Genomic DNA, 21,545 nt, shown 5'->3' on the forward strand with positions numbered 1-21,545 from the left:
GTGCAAAACACAAATTTTATGTGCTCTAAATGGCTACATGTGAGAGGAGAGTGGGGAATAACTACACTTTTTTTATGAAGCTCTTGAATAGAATGTCCTGAGTAACCTGAACTTTTATGTATTCAGTGCATGTCCTACTTTATTTGTTGGTCCTTCCTTTGCTTCAGGTGAATAAAACTACAGTTGACCCTTGAACAGAACAGGTTTGAACTTTGTGGGTCCACTTTTACACAGAATTTTTTCGGTAGATACTACAGTACTACCTGATCCACAATGTGTAGCTGGTTGGATCCACAGATGCAGAACTACAGATAAGGAGGGCTGACTGTATGTTATATGTGGAACTTCCACTGCCTGTAGGGTTCATAATCCCTCTGTGTTGTTCAAGGGTCATAAGGTTAAAGTATAATTATAATAGCAATACTTACTTATGGTGACAGGGCACTGAAGCATAATAAATGAATGCAAGTAAGTAGTTCCCCCATATTCACGGGTGTGGAGGATACCTTCTAAGACCCTCAGTGGGTGCCTGAACCCAGAGATAGCACCAAACCGTAAGTAGTCCCCCTGTAGCCAAGAGTTTGCTTTCTACAGGTTCAGTTACCTTCACTTGACCACTTTTGACCATGGGTAAGTGAAACTGTGGAAAGCAAAGCCATTGATAAAGGACTACACTACACATGTGAAATATCTTGCCTATTCTTAGAGAGAAAAAAAAAAATAGAAACTTACATCAAGGTAACAAAAGTATGTCGGCCAATAGAAAATGTGAAAAATTAGATAAACTCAATCTTTTCCTGTTGAAAATATCTGTACACATATGCAGGAATGTTAGAGTAACTCTTGTATCTTTGCTTATGCATCATCCAGACAGTGTCAGACTAAGAACTGTCTAACCATGCAATTCAACCCAATAAATTATTGACACTTCGGTTTTCTGATGAACTTGACTCAACAGCAGTGGGCTGTGTATACTATCTCACTTCAGTTTTAAGTTCAAAGCAGACAGAGCCTAGGCAGTACCCAGGTCTGCCCTTGACTTCACATCTCTGGGCTCAGGGTCCTTGGAAGTCATAATAATGAGTTTTCAGGTTTAAAGAGAGAGGCATTGAATAACCTGTTGCCCCCTGGGTCATCCAGTGGACTTTCTTGGTACTCTTTGCCCCTTGCAGAAACTCTTTCCTGTAGTCCATGGGGCTACTTGAATAAAGGAGAATGATTCTGGGAAAGGTCAGGTAGATTCTTAACCAGGTGATGGCATAGATCTGGACAGGGGCAAATAATACACACCTCTATCCATCTCAGAAACAATAGAATTGTAATGTTTAACTCATTTTATATTCCATCTGTCAGAATAGCAAATGACATTAATATTGAATAATTTTTAGTGGTGTTTATATAGAAAATACAGTATCTTTCTGAAAGAGATGATTTTATCTTTGAGTTGTATTTTTTAATAGATTCATGATGTTATAGAAACAAAACTAGAATTTGACCCTCGGGATTTCATGTCCCAATTTTTTAACGAATTGCAGTCCATAGGTTTCTACAGAGATTCTCCTCAAGTTTCCAAAACATGGGATAGGATAGTATTAGTTGGGAGTGGGGAGACCAAGTTAGGAATCAGGGTCTCGGGGTTCCCACCACTGCTGTAATCAAAGTCACTCTGCCTGGTCTACCATGTAAGAATATGAGTGAAGAACCAGTTCAGCTGCCTAAATTAAAAACTGGGGATCTCATCTTAGCATCTTATTTTACACATGAGGAAACGGAGGACTAGAGTTATTAAGTGACTTGCCCAAGGTCAGCTGGCAAGAGAGTAGCCAATCACGCTTCGGTTTATTTATTCTCCAGTCTACCAGTCTCAATTACAGCAGGTTCGATCCCTGTATTTTGATGACTACCTTAAGTATAACTTGTAGATTTTGAACTGGAGAATGTTCTATAAAATGGGCATTCAGTAAAATATTACTTGATAAGCACCCCTGAATATGATCGCTTGAATACAGTACGGAACACCTGGGTGACATTCTCTACTTAGCAATTACAATGATCATTTAAAAGATGATGTTTCACAAAAATTTTAAGGTGCTGTACAATTATCCTTTGCAAAGGAGATTCTACTTGTGAATATCTAGTCATTATTATCAGGTTTAAATAATTTGTTCCATTGCATTATGACCATCCTGGCCAAAGCCATAGGAGGTAGCACATATTCTTCCCCTTCCACCCCCAAGCAATTAATAAAAAGCCAACTCTACTTGCTCAGGGACACATAAAATTCCACAGGAAAAATAAATCACTTGTTTAGGCTTGTGTGTTTTGTTTACATTGGAAAAAAACATGTGAGACTAATGACTATTCAAGTTTCTTAGCCATGAGGACCTCAGTGTGAATCAGTTTGCTCATCCTGATTTACAGTGGAAGCATCCTAGCTATAAGGCATTGGTAAAGGGAAATCCTAAAGGATGAAAAATAAATAAATTGCCATGAAAAAATTTTATAGCATCTTTTTCCATTTTGGGGAAAAGTCTTATTTTCTTAACATTAGTCTTAAAACTATTTTCTTAGCTATGCAATGAATACTTTAAAAAAACTAAATGTTTCCTCAAGTGGAAAGAACTACTAATAAAATCATCAGAGTGGTACTTCAACCACAACAAAGCTATGGAGGGAAAATCTGAGACCATAAAAAAATATAATAATTATTATACTTACAAGGTTGAGAAAAATATTGCGCGTGCCTCTTTTTTGTCTGTAGCCTCCCTTCTGTTGGCATTTTTGATTTCCTTGGCCAGGGGCATTTTGAAGTAGGGAATATTTGTTTACAAGCTACAAAGCACATTCTGTTTATTGATGTCAGGTCAACCCCATTATAAAAAATGCTATTGCAACCAAAATAGCTCAAATGAGTGTGTTTTCAATATTTGACTAATAAAGTCTTATTAACTTTGTTACAATAGGATCTACTTATTCCACGAAGAGTTTTCTTCCAAAGATAAGACTGACTAAGTGAAATACATATTGACACAATCTAGTTGCTTTTAACAGAATTGGCATGAGTCAGTTGCCCATGACAAAATGAACAATATTGCCCTTGAATATGTTAAAATATATATATTTGAGACCAGCAAGAAAGCAATGTCTATCACAGAAACTAGACATCCTCTACATATTTTCTTTAAAGTCTTTTCACCTTTAGACTATCTAAAAATCAGTTATTAAAAAAAGAAATTGAAAATGAAGTACTCTTCTTTAAAATATTTCAATGTTTTCAACACCATGTATAAGAAAGAATGCAGGCGTGAACTCGATATTGATGAAAGTGGAATTTTCTTTTAATAGTGATTATAATTTTGATGATATTAGGGAGTAATCTAGTGCTAATTTTCTGACAATGTATTTTCCCAATTTACTCATGCTTTTTTGTTTTAACAGATAGCTTACAATTGATTACAAGAATTGATTCCTCTGAGACTCATCAGATCATTTCCTGTAAAATCCGTATCTTTCTATTTGTGAAAAAGGTAAAGAAAACATCTGTCACCAAACTTGCTTAGCATTTAGATATGACAGACGTCAGTCCACCCACATTCAGTTTGCAGGAGAACTCCAGTTAGGGTGCAGATGGTTGTGTTGGGGTGGAGAAGCCAGATAGAGGGTGAAGATGCCCGTAAGTGTCCCAGGCTGATGCAAGGTAAGCAGAGGGCGAGAGTACAGTAAGCATATTCTCCTTAGATAAGATTTCAGAATGTTAATCATCCATAGAAAGAAAATTTTAAAGAGGAGAACTTTGAAGAACTGCTCTATGTGACATTATTTATTACTTCTACCACTGGTAGGTAGGTCAAATCAAGAAAGGACAAGACCTAGAAAGTTTTGTTTAAAAAAAAAAAAAGCATCTGTTTATTTATAACTGGCAAAATGATCTGTTTCAGTTGCGTGTTTTCCTTGTACTTTGATCTTTTTGTATGATACTTATGCTTCTGCTTTATCTCCTTCTAATGATAGAACCAGACCTCTTGGAAACCACCTTCATCAGGCCCAGGAGTTTAAAAGAAGCAGGTGCTGAACCTTAGTTTTTTCCCCGGACAAGAAAAATGGGCTGTGATCGAAACTGTGGGCTCATCGCTGGTGCTGTCATTGGTGCAGTCCTGGCTGTGTTTGGAGGTATTCTAATGCCAGTTGGAGACATGCTTATTGAGAAGACAATTAAAAAGGTACAAGTAATTTCGAGAATATTTCTTGCCATCCTGATTCATTCTATCTTCCATCCCTTTTTGGCTTAGGGTGGCTGTTTGATATTTCATTGTAACTGGCAATAATGTGTCTCCAACACAAACGTGATTGTGAACTACTGAAACTCTACATGATAGAGAAGTGGTCACAGTATGATGTATATTCTACCATCATATTCTATATGAATGCACTGTCATCTTAGGTCTAAATATTTAATTTCTGATAAAAAACTATTATAGGTATGCAGGTAAGTAGAAATAATTGCATTTAATTATGTCAAAAGAGTATGCTGATAAGCTTTTGAATGAGAAATGAGTGTTATTTTGTGAGGGTACATTTATAAAATTGTTGCACTTTGATTAATGTTGAGAAAAGTAAAATCATATTTAATATATATATAACTTAAACAAAATTGTGTTTAATATTGATGTACACAATTACACAGGAATATTTGGTAAAACTGGTAAAAATTATTTTTGTTTGGTAAACTGCTCTATATGATATGTGTAATAATATATGATTGTCTTATAATCATTTCTTATTGATGAAGTTTGATAATTGACTTTTAGAAAATACTTCCAGAAATGTTATGTAGAACATATCCTAGTATATATGTAACAAGTTGACTGTAGTTTTAACAAAACTAAAAATAAAAGTGACTAAAATATAGTCACCTATATATTAAGTCACTAAAAATAAAGTGACAATATATAGGCTTTGTACAACAAACTAGAATTCATCTCCCACCCTAGTTCCTTCTAATTCAGTTTCATACTCACCAACTTTAATTGATAAAGAGAAGGAAGACTAGAATACAGAAAAGTAGATCTGCTCAAGTCCTAAACCAAGAATGGCAAATTCAAATGGCTTCAGGGGTTTGGAGACAAGATTTAAAAAAAAAAAAAAAAAAAAAAAAAATGGAGAACTACCAAGGTAAAAACAAGACAAGGACTATCGTGAACTTAAAAGTGTGTGCTCTGCCCAAAGGCATGTATGTTCATTTTTAAAATACAATGCTAGCCGAATAAAACATATCTGAATGCTGGCCTCAGCTCTCAGCCTGGTTCAGATGTCAGTGGTCTAGATGTCAGTAAGCACAGTGCCCATGGAGAACGACAAGAACTGAATCTGAAAATGGGCTAGACTACGAACTCATACTGCAATTTCTGTTCCTGCCAAGACCTTGATCTGTCCCATCCATTCATCCATGTTTAACATCTTACTCGTACTAGGAGTATAAACACATACAATTTTATTTCACTAAAGCACTGACCTAACTGACAAATAAATATGAAGATTTAATTTCAAATCTAGTTACCCAGGACAAGAAGTTACTATTTTCCACTGTTTTTTTTTTTTTGTTTAGCTAAAATGCTTAGTCTTTAAATTTAAAAAATTTTCTCACTATACCATTATAGCTCTCGTCTTAGTATAATAGGTTTTTTAAAAAGAGGACATTTTTAGGTACAGTTTCTATACTTGCATGCTATATTTGCTTAATAACAATATAGTCATTTCTATCCTTTCTCTTGCTAACAGACTGCAAAATTTTCAACCTCATGCATTTAAATTAAATTAAATTCCATCTCCTTCCTTGGAATTCCCAGTTTTCTTGATATTATTATTATTATATTTTATAAATTTATTTATTTATTTTTGGCTGTATTGGGTCTTTGTTGCTGCGCACGTGCTTTCTCTAGTTGTGGTGAGCAGGGGCTACGCTTCGTTGCGGTGCACGGGCTTCTCATTGCGGTGGCTTCTCTTGTTGAGGAGCACGGGTTCTAGGCACGTGGGCTTCAGTAGTTGTGGCATGCGGGCTCAGTAGTTGTGGCTCGCAGACTCTAGAGTGCAGGCTTAGTAGTTGTGGCACACGGGTTTAGTTGCTCTGCGGCACGTGGGATCTTCCTGGACCAGGGCTCAAAACCGTGTCCCCTACATTGGCAGGTGGATTCTTAACCACTGTGCCACCAGGGAAGCCCTATTTTTAATACAGTTCAATAGAGACAGACAGGTGATGGTGAGGTGGGGAGTATCTAATAGTGCGAGAGGGAATTGCCATTGTTCAGCACCCTTCCTGCTCTATAAACTTGCTTCTCTTCTGTATATTCTGTGGCGAGAGAACAGGATCAGTTCTAACACAGAGCTATAACTTATTTTTTGGAAAAATCTTCAGAATAGAAAAGTGACAGTAATCTTCCAGTGCACAGCATTTTAGACTAAGACTATTTTTTGATACATAATTGATCGTCTGTAGCTGAATAGTGATCATCTATTCTTTCTTATTATTCAACAATATTATTCATTTAGACCCTGTTAGATGGCATGAGAGGTGCCAGCATCTATTTTAATTGTTTAATATTTATCTCTAAGTTCATAATGGCTAATCCTGAGGAAATAAGAGTTTTGAGTCATCAAAAATTGGCTTTTATATAGAGGCTAACAGAGAATAAAATAAATATTTATCTCAAGAAATATAAATTTTAACTGGGGAAAAGCATATTGTAAAAAACTAGAGACCTGTGAAATTCTATAACTTAATTCTAAAGCATATACTATAGAAAATAAATACTATTTAGAAAGAGAACTTGCTCAGAGTATTCAATAACTTCAGGAAGAAGGTGAGACTTGAATTGGATTTTGAAGTATAAAATTTTGAAAGTCCAGAGAAGGCTCCAATAAAAGTGTCAAAGGACTGTTTAATACTATGGGAAAAGTTGTGGAAATGCAACTAAATGTTGTGACGAGGGAAGGAATAATATTAAAAAACGTGCCAAAAATATAGGATTAACAGGAGAGACAATTAGAAAAATAATAACATGGGGTAAGATTTAGGAAGCTTTGAACATCAGTCAGAAGACTAATTAATGACATGACAGGCAATAATAGATGGTGTATGTTTTCTGGTAGGTGTTAGATATAACAAAATCTGCATTCAGAGACTGATATCAAATATACTATATACTAATATACTATATATCATACATACAAATATACCATACTATATACTAATATACTAATAAAGCATTTATTTAGTCCTATTAAGAGCTGCATATATACTAATTCATTTAATCTTCACAAATATCTATTAGAAGGTACTATTATTTTACCCATTTTACAGTCACAAGACCCTAAATCAACTTGCCAACTCACCTAGCCAAAAGGAGGACGAGTTAGTTTCCAAACTTAGGCAACCTGAAGGGAGAGACTAGATGATTTACACAGTTTTGTACTCTATAATTGTACAATAGAATGTACTGAAAGTGAGGAGACTGAAAACAGGAAACGCTATGTAGGACATGACCACTTTCAAGGAGAATTTAAGACTCCCTTTAGAAAGATCTTTGCACAGTCTGTGCATAACAAAAGGCACTCTGGTCTAGTGTGGTGGAGTACATAGAACTGATGGGTGATGGGATGCAATGGGATAGAGGGACTAAACAGGGAGAGAGAGGAGTAAAAAGAACAAACTGCAAGATGTCCAGTTGTTTTTTTTTTTTGTTTTTTTGTTTTTTAATTTATTTATTTTTGGCTGTGTTGGGTCTTCGTTTCTGTGCGAGGGCTTTCTCCAGTTGTGGCGAGCGGGGGCCACTCTTCATCGCGGTGCGCGGGCCTCTCACTATCGTGGCCTCTCTTGTTGCGGAGCACAGGCTCCAGATGCGCAGGCTCAGAAATCGTGGCTCACGGGCCCAGCCGCTCCTCGGCACGTGGGATCCTCCCAGACCAGGGCTCGAACCCATGTCCCCCTGCATTGGCAGGCAGATTCTCAACCACTGCGCCACCAGGGAAGCCCTGTCCAGTTGTTATTGATAGAAATGTATACCTTAGAAGAATAAAAAACAGACATTTACAAGTGATTTGATATGAACATCAGTGTATATTTCAGAGGTCAGAGCTCAAGAGATTTGATCATTATTATAGAGAATACAGATAAAACTAAACAGTAGATTTGCTTAAGGAGAATTTGAATATAGAGACAAAAGGGCAGAGAAATTACTATAGGATTTGTGCATTCAGAGGTAGGTAGGAAAACGAAAACAGAAAAGGGTAAAATTATTTTATATGAAGAAATGAAAACAATAGAGTGCATTTTTTGGAAGTTAATAGGAAGCCAGTTTTCAGGGAAAGAGAATAAAATGATCTCAGGCAGATGAAAATTAAGGAAATAATGGTTAGAATATGGTCAGTAATGACTTTGAAAGTATAATTTCAGTTGGGTAGGGTAACAAAGCAGGGATAAAATAAAGAAATAGAGTGCTTTCCCTTCTTGTTTTTGAAATGAGGGTTATCTGCAATCTTTGGTTTACATTGTAACCCAGCTCAATATCCACAGACTAAGACATCATCAGAATCCCTTCAATGGTCAGGGGCTGTGTGGTACATTTAAGACTAAACCTGAGTTTGCTCTCAGATGTTCATGTATCCATGATGACCTTGCCCATTTGAATCATGTAAAGATCCTGGGACTTTTTCTTTATTTAAATAAAACTGTTTCTTTTTTATTTAGTTTACAAAATTATTTTTTAAATGAGATTGGCATATGTATCTGTTCGGCATGCAATATAAGTCAAATCTTTGAATTGTGTGTAATCCCAGAGAGCCAAGTATCTTACTACTGACTCAGAGCACTTAGGTTAATGCTGTTATTTTACAAATATATACAAGTTTTACTACTGGTCAGTTTTGTCTACAATTGAAACTTATTGCAGATTACTTGCTTTATTTAATGGTCTAGTAGCAAATTGGCAAAGTTATTACCTGTATACAAGCACCATAAAAAAAAAAGAAGTAAAGTGCTTAATTTAAAAAGATCAGAAAATCATATCATGTTGTTATCTAATTTTTAAATATAGAATTGGGACTCTATGATACCTTCCAGTTCTAAAAGATGGCACCCTGACACCAGCCTTTGAAATGGCCTAAACTAGTCCATACATTTTACTTCATGTGTATATGTGTGTGTGTATATGTATATATATGTATTTCTTTACTCATTATTTCCAAGGGATATTTTCTAGGGACTTCGTGCTTTTTATGCATTATAAATGGAAACTTTTTTACCAGTATTTTAGACTTTGATTCCTAGTAGATTTGTATGGGCCCAGCAGGTTTATGCAATCTTGCTAGACACACTAAAAGTCAATGGCATGAGCTGCCACGAATGTGGAAAGTAGAAATTATCAAAGGACTTCAGAAAAAGGTCGAAGTTCTGCCACCATTTACAAAGGTTAGTTTATCACTTGACACTGTTAATGTCACTTGATATATGTTTGATGAATATTATATAACATAGGCAATTTCAAATAATTTTAATTTAATTTCCCTATGATATTAACTGTAGAACACCAAGAAGGGAATTAAAGATAACTTTTTTTCCAACTAAAAACTAATGTACAATTATACCATCATTCAATTATACCATCATTTCCTTCCCCCATTCTTGAAAAGAATGATCCTTCAGTAGCCAAAAAAAATGCTTCCAGATAAAATAAATTGAAATAACAATTATTTATGTTCATTAAAATGACTAGAATTTCAAATCAACATACATATTTAATAGTAAAATTTATTTATATTTATAATAATTTCATAATATATGCTTAGAGCATTTCCAGATATGATAAAATAGATTTTACATTATTATAGTATCTAAAAAGCTCAAAAAAAGTGCCAGAAGTATAGGTTGTTAAAGATGGTAGCATTTGTTTTAAATTTAATGATAATATATGAGAACATGAAATAATCTAAAACAAATTATAAATTTAAATAGCAGAATAACATGGTTTAAACACATATATTTGCATATTAGCTCCAATAATAAAATCACTTTAAAATGTTTTAAGAAAAAGCAGATCAGCATGTGTAATTTTCTCCCTCCAGCCCAATTTAATATCAACATAGTTTACTTTTCATGCCAAATACAAAATCTCCCATTTTAGGTTCTTACATAAACTCTTGACGGCTGATTTCTGAGTTTCAGAAACACATTAAATCTGATCCATTTCACCAAATGTTATTCTGTGGTTTAATTGATGACTTGATAACCTGAGACTAAAACCACTTTTTGACTCTCAACACAACTGGCACTAATATTCTAATTCATTCTCTCTCTCAGCACGCGCGCACACACACACACACACACACACACACACACACACACATGCATCATGTACACACATAGGAGAATATTTTTTGAACATGGGAAGACTGCTTGTAACTGGTCCTAAACAGAACAAATTGTAATAGTGAGTGGAGAGGATAAAGACTCTTTTCAGTATGTTTCTGCTTTTTAGGGAAATTTTGATTTCACTGGATGGAGAATAAATAGAAAAGTGATTAAATAGAAGAAGTAGTGTCACAGGATTTTACATGAGTTATTGCCACATGAATGGTTTAGACAGGAATCCTATGAACGAAGCAGTTAAAGCAATCTGGAAAGTAAGTGAGATGAGAGTTCTCCCTCTAAGGGGTGGAGAGTATTTGTATAATAATAATAGTCAGGGTTTACTGAATGTGCTAACACTGTTCTGAGTGCTCACATTTATTCATTCTTACAATAACCTATGAGGATAAATATTTAATTACAGCATATTCCACTTATTTTGACTTTCAAAAATACTAATTTCATATAGTTCAATCTAATATTATTAGTATCCCTATTTTACAGATAAGGAAACAGAGGTACAAAGAAATTAAATAACCTGCCCAGGTTTAACTGGTTAGCATGTGACCAAACTGGGAATCAAACTCAGCATCTATTTCATTGTTAACCACTTCACTCTAGGCTTTGAGTGAAGAAGCCAGTATACTTGGTCAGGCTGGGAGTAGGCTAAGGAAATCTACTCATAGATTAAAATCTCTTGGACTTCCCCAGTGGTCCAGTGGTTAGGACTCTGTGTGCTTCCACTGCAGGGGGCACAGGTTTGATTCCTGGTCAGGGAACTGGGATCTGCATGCCACATGACGTGGCCAAAAAAAAAAAAAAGATCTGCTATATACGATTCCGTCTCTTGGTACTCTGTAAGAGCCCTGAGAAATGGGACGATATATTTTCTACATATGTATTCTATATACTTCAGGCATAGGAAGATATCAAGGACATTTTAATAGTTACACTAAAGTTGATGAGTACTGTTTTCCCATAACAGCAATAATCAAGTGACCAGGTGACTAGATAGAGGGCATTACAGTCCCATATACCTGCCTTTAAATTAATGTAGCAAAATAGAAGTTTCAAGGTAAGTGGCTTTAAACCCAGCTGGAGACCCTGTCATGTGGCAGTCATCAGGCTGGCATCCACTCATTATTAGGGTTGGATAGTCTGAACACTTAAAGTCAGGGACAGATACTGATGTACATATTAGCCAAGTGAGAGGATGTTAAATATTACTTTTTCTGTACACATAATTATCACCTTTGTACTTCAAATTTAGTAAAAGATCTGCAAAATAGGGTAGAGAGTCCAAAGTCAACTTAAAATCAAGGCCTCCTAAATTCACAAAAACATAAAAACTTTTGCTCCTTTTAGAGGAACTTATGATATATTTAGCCTTCGTAGTCAAAGAGGCCTATACAATTTTTTAGTACATTTGGTAATGTTAGGATCAGAAGAAATTCATTCCTATTGTGACTGCTTCAATATTTTTCTCTGTGTCTCTGAACAAACCATGGTGTTATGGAAACCACACAAGATTGGAGTGAAACACCGGATTCTCCATTATCTGCTACTAAATTGTCATACAACATTGAATCAGACATCTGTTTCTCTAGGCCCCACTTCTACTTCTAAAAACTGGATGGGGTTAGATGACCCTAATTCTAAAGCTAGTAATTCAATGCATTCATTTCAACCCTTAGTGTTTCAATTTCCCCATTAAAAAAAATCTCTAGGTCAACAAATAAGACAAAGTAATTCATGGCCTTAGAAGAAAGGCATGATACAGTTACAATGTCTTTTGATATGAAATGCACAAGCATCAGAGTTAGGGAGTTTTCTGTCCTGCCAAGTACATTATTGAGTTCCTTTCATTAAGAGCTGAAATAAAATATGTGCCTTGAGAGGTACATGATAAACAATTGATACTATATATATTAGTCCTTAACATTCTATAGTGTGAGAGTAATAATGTGTATGTGTGTATGTTCGTGTGAGTTTTCCCCTCATAAAGTCTCTTGAAATGGGTAAATTAACACAGCTTTCAGCTTCCATATAGATTTCAGCTTCAAAAGCCCCATCATTTAGGGTAAACACCCTTACATTTAAAAGAATAGCATTAATACTTTATCTGTACACAATTTTGTCTTAATTTTGAGCTTGCTATGGAAATAGACTTTTTAGGAGCAAATAAAAAGATTTTCAAGGACAACTGCTTGTAAAAAGTAAGAAGATCTAACATCGCTTTAGCAGCTCCAATGTACCCAGTGTATATTGCAATAGCAATGATTGCAACAGCACAGGATTTTGTAAAGGCATTTTAGCTGATGCCCTGTTCTTCTCTAAGGAATTCCCTTATTTTCTCCACTAAGTAATAAGTAAAGTTTCCTGAAGATATGAAACTTGACTTCTACCAACTAAGTGCAGAGGTGACAGGAACAAAAATAGTAAAAACACGGTGTAAAAGAGGACCAGCCTAAGGGTCAGAGACTAGGATCCTCGTCATGATTCTACTTCTAGGTATTTGCCTCGGTTACCCTTGGGCCAGACACCTGGTTTCTCAGAGCCTCAGCACGCTCTACTAGAAAATGTGCTAATGTTCAATGTCCTTTCCTGATCCATCATTCTATGAATTGATGCTTCCAGGTGACCGAAACAAAGAAGTTAGATTGTCCCTCTATTCATAGGTCTTATTAGGCTCATTTTGTGTGAAATACTTTCCTTCCTCTTTCTCTGGCAGCAAGGTACGTTGGAACTTTACACCTGAGCATTCCTCCCAAGATACTTACTTGGAAACACTGCCTGCTACAAAGTCACCTTTGTCTGCGTTAGCTACTAGAGCTTCATAGGCTTCCTGCTCAGAGAGTGAAAGCCTTGGAAGGAATCCAGGAGAGCATCTATGATAATTCCCTCATTTTACAGATACTGAAATTGACCCAAGGGGTTTGGTGACTCTCTATTCAGTCCCAGCTCCTGAAGCACAAGGGAGATTTCTAATGTAGGGTTTTCTGATTCTGTCACTGGTATTGTTTCTATTTGTCTATCTTTATTACAAGGAGCATCAAAGATTTTTAATGGATTTCACAAAAGGATAACATGAACACTTCCTTATTTCATCCTTTTTTTAAAAAAAGTATTAACCTAATAATAATGAATTAAACTTGTAATTTTTAGAAGCATGTACTAGTAGGTTTCTGCAAATGTATTGAGAGTTGGGAAAGCCTCATTCAGCAGGGTTTTGAAGGGGAGAAGTCAAATTTGTGTTTTTCTTAATTTAACAAACATTAAGTGATTTTCCCCTCAAGTATCCAACTTTTGAAGAAAATGAAAAAGCTTCCAATACCACTAGAATTTTCCCTCAGTTTTTCTGTTTTGCCTCTTCAATCCATCTCACTGAGGGCAGAAGAGAAATTAATATTCAATCTGATAAGAAATTTTTGGAAAAGCTTTAAATTAGCTTAATAAATTGTGTTATAAACTGTTGCAATACTGCCATAAGGTCACTCTAAAGCTTCCTAATGGTTGGTCTTACAATCGACAGACCTGTCTGCAATATTACACACTGATTCTCTTTGTAAAAGATTGACGAGGGCTTCTCTGGTGGCGCAGTGGTTGAGAATCCGCCTGCCAATGCAGGGGACACGGGTTCGAGCCCTGGTCTGAGAAGATCCCACATGCCGCGGAGCAACTGGGCCCGTGAGCCACAATTACTGAGCCTGCGCGTCTGGAGCCTGTGCTCTGCAACAAGAGAGGCCGCGATAGTGAGAGGCCCGCGCACCGCGATGAAGAGGGGCCCCCACTTGCCGCAATTAGAGAAAGCCCTCGCACAGAAACGAAGACCCAACACAGCCATAAATAAATAAATAAAATTAAAAAAAAAATTCTTATCAGATTTATAAAAAAAAAAAAAAAAGGTTGACGCAAAGCTATTGCTATCAAGTGTGTTGAAAACATTTCTGTCGCAACCTGTGGCAGGTTGCAGAGGTTCTCACAAACAAGATACTTGAGCTTGGTTCTTTCACGAACTCATTAATGGTTTTAAACTCCCACAAGGGCCCATATTGACTACAAAGAAATAACCCAAACTTGTTTTCTTTTTCATAGGAAACTGTCCTTGAAGAAGGTACAATTGCTTTTAAAAATTGGGTTAAAACAGGCACAGCAGTTTACAGACAGTTTTGGATCTTTGATGTGCAGAATCCAGAGGAGGTGGCAGTTAACAGCAGCAAAATTAAAGTTAAGCAAAGAGGTCCTTACACGTACCGGTGAGCGAGTCCCCGCAATAAGTGGCACTCTTTCCTTGACCATATGTATTTCTGAAAAAGCTTCCACTTGACAAATGTCACTGTATTGAAATGTACTTGTTATTTTCTTACCATTAATATACACTGAAATTTCTGTTTCTGCCTATATAAAACCCTAATCTAAGGATTTAATGATGATAAGAAAAATATATTTTATTATGAATTTACCAGCGTCAATTAACTGCCCTACATTTAGGAAGTTACAGGAGTTTTACACTTGTGGCATGTATCCTCAGCAAGTCTAAAATATGCATGCTAAATAAAAAACCATCTATCACAATTTTAAAACCAGAGCACTTTGAAATCCTAAAATTGAAAGTGTAGGTTATACGAGTGGTTCTCCAAGGCCGGCTCCCGAACCAGCAACATCAGCATCTACTGGGAACTAAGTAGAAATGCAAATTCTCAGTTCCCACTTTAGACCAAATGAATCAGAGACTCTTGGTTTGGAGCTCAGCAATGAGTTTTACAAATACTCTGGGGGATTGCAGTACACACTCAATTCTGAGAACCACAGCATTAAACTGATTCTACCTAACTACAATACCTGCTAAGGACTTCTATTCAAACTAATTTGCAGGTCATGTGGGTGTTTGTATTTATTCAGTAGTTTCATTCTTATGTTTTCTTCAGTACTGAGACTGAATAAGCTATACCTTTATCTACATGCCTTAACATACTTTTGAATACAATCGTAGGCTATTGGAAGTAGGGCGAAATAATTAGCCAGAACTTTTCATTTTGTAAATTTAAAAACAAACTGACACCAGGTAAGTGAAATGTTCACACAAACCTAGGAACAGGTAACTCTTAGATATTTGTGTACATTTTCTCCTGTCTAAATTATAGACTATGTGTATTTTCTAACTATCAAAGTAAGAAAAGGGGAGATTGACGTGTTAAAAACACTAACCTTATCCAGGTATTAGGAATATATTTATGGTGCCCATATGTGAACATAGCTAATCCTGCTGTATCATTTGTTATACACATGAGTGGTTTTTCCTCAAGAATAATACAACTACTCATATGCCATGATCAAGTATTATTACAAAATTTCATATTTGTAATGATTTCTTCTAATTCATAGTTTTACTTTCTTATCTGTTTCAGGTAGTCTATGATTATATAATTTCTTTCCTTTCCATGCATTAATATATTTCTAGATTGACAACTCACACTCGAATATAATGAAGTAACAGTGTAGTTGGCAGGGTGATAGCACATGATATGTAAGCTGCCAAGAGCCTTGGTGCCTATTCTGTCCCAATAATTATCCCCACGTCTCCTGTCTCCAGGCACAGGTCTGCGACTGTTCACAGCTCTGTCAAAGAAGACATGGTTTTCATTGTTACAAAAAAAAAAAAAAAAAACCAGAAAACAAAACAAAACAACACCTCACCTTGGAAAATATTTTTATTTTTTCATGGTCTTATAGTTTTTATGTTATTATGAAAAGCCTGTATGAATACCTTCATCCAAAAAATGTTGTAGCTGTGATGTGTACCTATGAAAATGTAGAATTCACATATGACCTAGTAAGAATCTAAGCATAACTGATTAAAAATCATACCCTAAGAGAACCGAATACATGTGATAAAAGAGAATACTTAGAATTTGGGAACTCATCGCAGTTTTTAATTTTTTGTTTGTTTGGAGGGGTTCTTACTTTTAAAGATATTAATTGGGGTATGGAAAAACATAATGAATCTAGTCCTAATCCTGCTCTGATAGTTGACAGTTAATACATATTTTATTCTTGGAGGCTTAAACCTTGCTCTCGAAGGGATGAAAGGGGGTGGGTTAGATATAATTGATTTACTTGGAGAAGCAGTGAGAGGAGGATTGGAGAAGAGAAGCTGGATTTGCAGCTAAAGTACATAAACAATAAACTCCTATTTATATAACAATGTTAAAGGAATTTGTGATCAACTACAAGTCATCTTGTCTCGTGATGTCAACAAAACAGTCCTTAGTGTATGCTTGGATGCCTTAAATGATGGGAAAATGACTGTTTACCTTTCCGAAAAAGTTAATAGTTTGAGAGTCTTCCACGTGTTGAGGTTATCCTGCCTGCCCATCAATTACACCCTGAACTCAGTTGAAATTCTAAGTGGAGGAGATGTCTCTCCTCAAACAGAACCACAGGCTTATTTGGCTTTTGGCTGCTAAAGTGAGCTTGATGAAACTTTGACAAGATGTGACATGGGTCAAAGCATAAAATTGCCTGGATAGAGATCTGAATTATATATGTTCCAACCTACACCATCTCTATGAAGACCTGATAGCTCCTTCAGAATATCCTCAGATCCAATCTTTTTTTTTTTTTTAATTACTTTGCTTTGGCAGGAGTACATAGAAAGCAAAATCTGAGGCAAATTTCTCCCTTTGGCCTTATTAACCAACACTTTCTGAAACCTGTATACATTCTAATTTTTAAACAAAAACTTTAGCGATTTAGGTTCTCTTTTTAAAAGTACCTTCTAAACCCAGGCCTCAGTTTAAAGGATTTTTCTGTTCGTCAGTGCCATCTACTGGTACAATGTAAGTATAACTAAGTAGACTAGAATTTGGGTCACAATTATTTTGCTATTTCAATTATTTTATATATATAATCCTGAAAATTAAAGTATTTTAATTTTAAATGTTAATGTTATCTAATTTTAATATACAGTTATCTAATAGAAAACAGTAATTGACGAGTAGTAGACTCTCCAGGGAGATGTTCCAGATTTTTATATTCTTTGCATGTCTACAGTACTCCAAGAAGAATAAATAATAAAGCTTGATGAAATTACATTAGAAATAAAATTTATTTCTATTTTTTGTGAATTCTCTTTTTAAAGAATGTGAACAATAAATTTATTCATTCAAAAATATTTACCAAGAACTTACCATGTACCAGACACTGCTTGGGGATACAAAACACACATAATACCTATCTTATAGGAATTTACATTTTTATTATACCTGATTGAAATCAGGTCACGTGTTTTTGGTTTGTTTTATTTTTTCCATTTCAGTCCCATGCTTTTTCAGTCTTTACCTTAGTTAGATAGCAACAGATAACTATTAGAACCTCACATAATAGACATTCAGATATATGATATAGCAATGAATAATGTATACCTTATTTCATCTCAGTAAATATCTTATACTTGCAAAAGATTTTTTTCCATATATAACCCTTCACCACATTCCTAAAAAGTAGTTGGTACTTCGCCTAGAGATTTTAGAGCCAGGAGCTTAGAACTAATAAGTATACAATATATGGGGCAGAGATGGAGGGGAATGATCTCTAAAGTGGAAATTATATTCCATTAGTTATCTTTAATTCTCATTAAAATACTGGAAATTATGGAAAAGCCAGTGGTGGAAAGGCTGTGCACTTTGAAGTCTTTCTAATATATGGAAACGTGCTGTTACTGTTCCTTTCCTTCAACCTCTCTGCTGTCTTCCTCCCGACCCTCAGGATAAAAAGCTAAATATCTGAGTACAGGACACAACCCTTTTATGTTTGAGATCTTGTTTATTTCAGTGGCTTTATTTCCACCACTCTCCTTACTCTAACTCTGTAAACCAACCATAGTGAAATGTTTGCATATCTAAAATTACACCATGTTCTTACTCCTTAATCTTCTACATTCTATTTTCTACCCTACTTTACCAAACTAAACTTCTCCTTGTCATTCAGACCACTTATGTGGAATTGTGTCTTGTCCATTATCCCCACCGTAACCATCCCAAGCCTGGGTTTGTACCTGTTCTGTGTTTTCCCACAGACTCTGTGCAAACTCCTATAATAACACGTATTCCTTCTCCCCTGCTCTGCACCTCTAAGACACCTCCCCACCCACCCCACCCCGCCTTCTCTGATTTGCTAGAAACTCAGCATTTGCTTATATATCATTTTAACCTGCTTGTTTAGCCTAATTTCTGACATAGTCTATGCACTCAAAAATTATTTGTTGCATGAATGAACGGCATATGAGACTTAATGTTCACTTGCAACAATTATTTTGAATTTTATTTACTTATTTTTTTCAGAGTTCGTTATCTAGCCAAGGAAAATATAACCCAGGACTCTGAGACCCACACCATCTCTTTCCTACAGCCCAATGGTGCCATCTTCGAACCCTCACTATCAGTTGGAACCGAGAATGACACTTTCACTGTTCTCAATCTGGCTGTAGCAGTGAGTAGACAAACAGCGAAATTACTGGTTTTGAAATACTCTAGAATCCTCTGTAATTAATCTCATGATTAGAACTACCATTAGATATCATTTATTTTGTCATTTTTATGAAAATGTGTTCTTACGGCATTATTTTGAATTACACTCATTTGGAAAGATAACAAGATTATCGAATAATCAACTGAATTAGAAAACTAAAGTGTATTATTTAGGACTTCCCTGGTGGCGCAGTAGTTAATAATCCGCCTGCCAGTGCAGGGGACACGGGTTCGAGGCCTGGTCGGGGTAGATCCCACACGCCACGGAGCAACTAAGCCCGTGAGCCACAACTGCTGAAGCCCACGCGCCTAGAGCCCGTGCTCCGCAGCAAGAGAAGCTACCGCAATGAGAAGCCCGCGCACAGCAAAGAAGAGTAGCCCCCGCTCTCTGCAACTAGAGAAAGCCAGCACGCAGCAAAAAAGACCCAACACAGCCAAAAATAAATAAATAAATAACTTTTTTTTTTTAACTGTATTTTTTAAAAAGGAGGATTTAACTTTGAAAGTCTTCTTCCTGTGGCTCACACTGAGGCAGAGAAATGTAATCATTCAGAGATGAAGAAAAAATACACTTTTAGTCTTGGCAAGATTTGGCAGTCATTTTAAAGATACAGTTGAAAACTGTTTTATCAAGCTTAATTCTAGTATTTTCCATTTATTTGTTTAAAATCTGTTACTGTAACTGGTGTCTTAAATGGTGATTATTTTTTGCAGGCCGCACCCCACCTCTACCCAAACGTATTTATTCAAGGAGTACTTAATTCACTTATCAAGAAGTCAAAATCGTCTATGTTTCAAAAGAGAACTTTGAAAGAACTATTGTGGGGCTATAAGGACCCATTCTTGAGTTTGGTTCCATACCCTATTACCACTACAGTTGGTGTGTTTTACCCTGTGAGTACGAAATATGAATGTCGATACTGTTAGACTTTAATTGGATAAATATAATGGCACTGGCAATTCATAACTTTATCATTTAGTGTGTTAACCCTATTTCTGATCTGGGAATACATGTTCTAAGTTTTTAAAAGTCTCTACCTACATGGATTTAGTTTTCTCAGTTGGGAGAATTTACTTATCTGAATTTAGCACATTTAATCAAGTTTCCACTCTTAGATAAATATACAATTGTCAAAAATAAGGTTATAAGCTGGTAAGACTTTGAACACTGTTTTTGGTTTTGATTTCCTGTCTGATAAAATCAAGTTTAATACCATATTTGTATTTTTGTTAATTGTATTCATCATATCATTCTTCCTTCTCTAGACCTGTTACAAATTTATTTCAATGTAAATTTAAAAGTCACCAGAAATTGCACAGCAGATTGATAAATCAGTAATGTCATATTTTCACAGAATTAGTTGATAAGAACTTCTAGGAATCTACAAATGCCATGAAATGGCAGTTTGGAGATAAAGAAAAATGTGAGCTTGGTTATGTACTTAGTTATAGCATAATGTTTTGAATTATAAATAGGACAAGGTGACTATTGCATTGAAAATATGACTGTGATTTCATTTGGCACTATATGACGTATTAGTTATATTCTCCAGTTCATGGTTGTTATTTTACTTTAGATGGTTTTTAGGATTGCAAGTTCATATATCAATCAAATATGAATATAGAAAGCCTTAAGGGATAATAAATTCATTTACTATTATTTAACACAAATATTCTTAATTCTTTCCTTGGCTAATTCTGTTGTAAATTTTGTGACCTAATCTTTCATAACCACTTATTATCTTATTAAAGATCATAACATGGAGACTACTTCTAGAAATCTGTCATTGTTCTCATAGGTTTTGTTCATTATCCCCTCACCTCAATAAAATAGGAGTGGTGATTAAGATGGCCTTTCTGGCTTAATTATGAAAAGTGTGCTAGAGTTGGATGTCAGCTTTGCTATTTGTTTCCTTCTGTCTCAGCATCTAGCACTTATTTCTAGGCACCTTTTATATTACGTCTTTTTAAAATGTTAAAGACCAAACATTTTAAAACTTTATTGCACATATATATTTCAAATCATATAAAATAATTATGAACAACCACTGAGAAATGTGTAAGTTAATTACATATTTGATAACTTGGAAAACGTGGCTTGTTGTAGAAGTAATTTTTTCTTGTACATATCTTTTCAGTACAACAATACTGCAGACGGAGTTTATAAAGTTTTCAGCGGAAAGGATGACATAAGCAAAGTTGCCATAATCGACACATATAAAGGCAAAAAGTAAGTATTCACACAAAGTGTGTGTGTGTGTCACTAGGATACTCTAAGGCAGGCAAGAAACTTTTTAACAACTGGTAATGTACAGGCACCAATCTATGGAACAGACCTGCCTGTATCTCAGCCCTAGAAACTCCCGTTCTGCCAGGCGTTAACCCTTTAGCTGTGACGACTGGTCACAGTAGTGCATAGGTGCTGAGTGTCAGCCCCACTGAGGGTTGACCTTTATGCACAGGTTCTCTTACATAAAGAAATCTAAAGAAACTACTTCCATCTCTGCTGCATAACCAGCGTTATCGTGCACTCATACAATTACATAACCACAAATGAAAAGGAAGAAAATCAGTACATCAACTCCATCGTCTAGTAAGTAGGAAAATATATCTTTCTG

The 21,545-nt window shown here is 35.5% G+C and overlaps 1 protein-coding gene across 13 annotated transcripts in view; it reads left to right on the plus strand.

Annotated features, from left to right (window-relative positions):
- Nucleotides 1-21,545, plus strand: part of LOC309666231 (platelet glycoprotein 4) — a 111,964-nt gene that overhangs the window by 77,265 nt on the left and 13,154 nt on the right. For all 13 annotated transcript variants that reach the window (XM_082473586.1, XM_082473588.1, XM_082473589.1 and 10 more), the window contains 6 exons: nt 3,439-3,527; nt 4,012-4,220; nt 14,495-14,655; nt 18,742-18,889; nt 19,642-19,821; nt 21,066-21,157. In XM_082473586.1, the coding sequence (XP_082329712.1) occupies nt 4,101-4,220; nt 14,495-14,655; nt 18,742-18,889; nt 19,642-19,821; nt 21,066-21,157 (701 nt within the window). In that variant the 5' untranslated portion in view covers nt 3,439-3,527; nt 4,012-4,100. The remainder of the gene's footprint in view (nt 1-3,438; nt 3,528-4,011; nt 4,221-14,494; nt 14,656-18,741; nt 18,890-19,641; nt 19,822-21,065; nt 21,158-21,545) is intronic.

This window comes from Balaenoptera physalus, assembly GCF_965194825.1.
Source record: "Balaenoptera physalus genome assembly, chromosome: 8".
Lineage (NCBI taxonomy): Eukaryota > Metazoa > Chordata > Mammalia > Artiodactyla > Balaenopteridae > Balaenoptera > Balaenoptera physalus.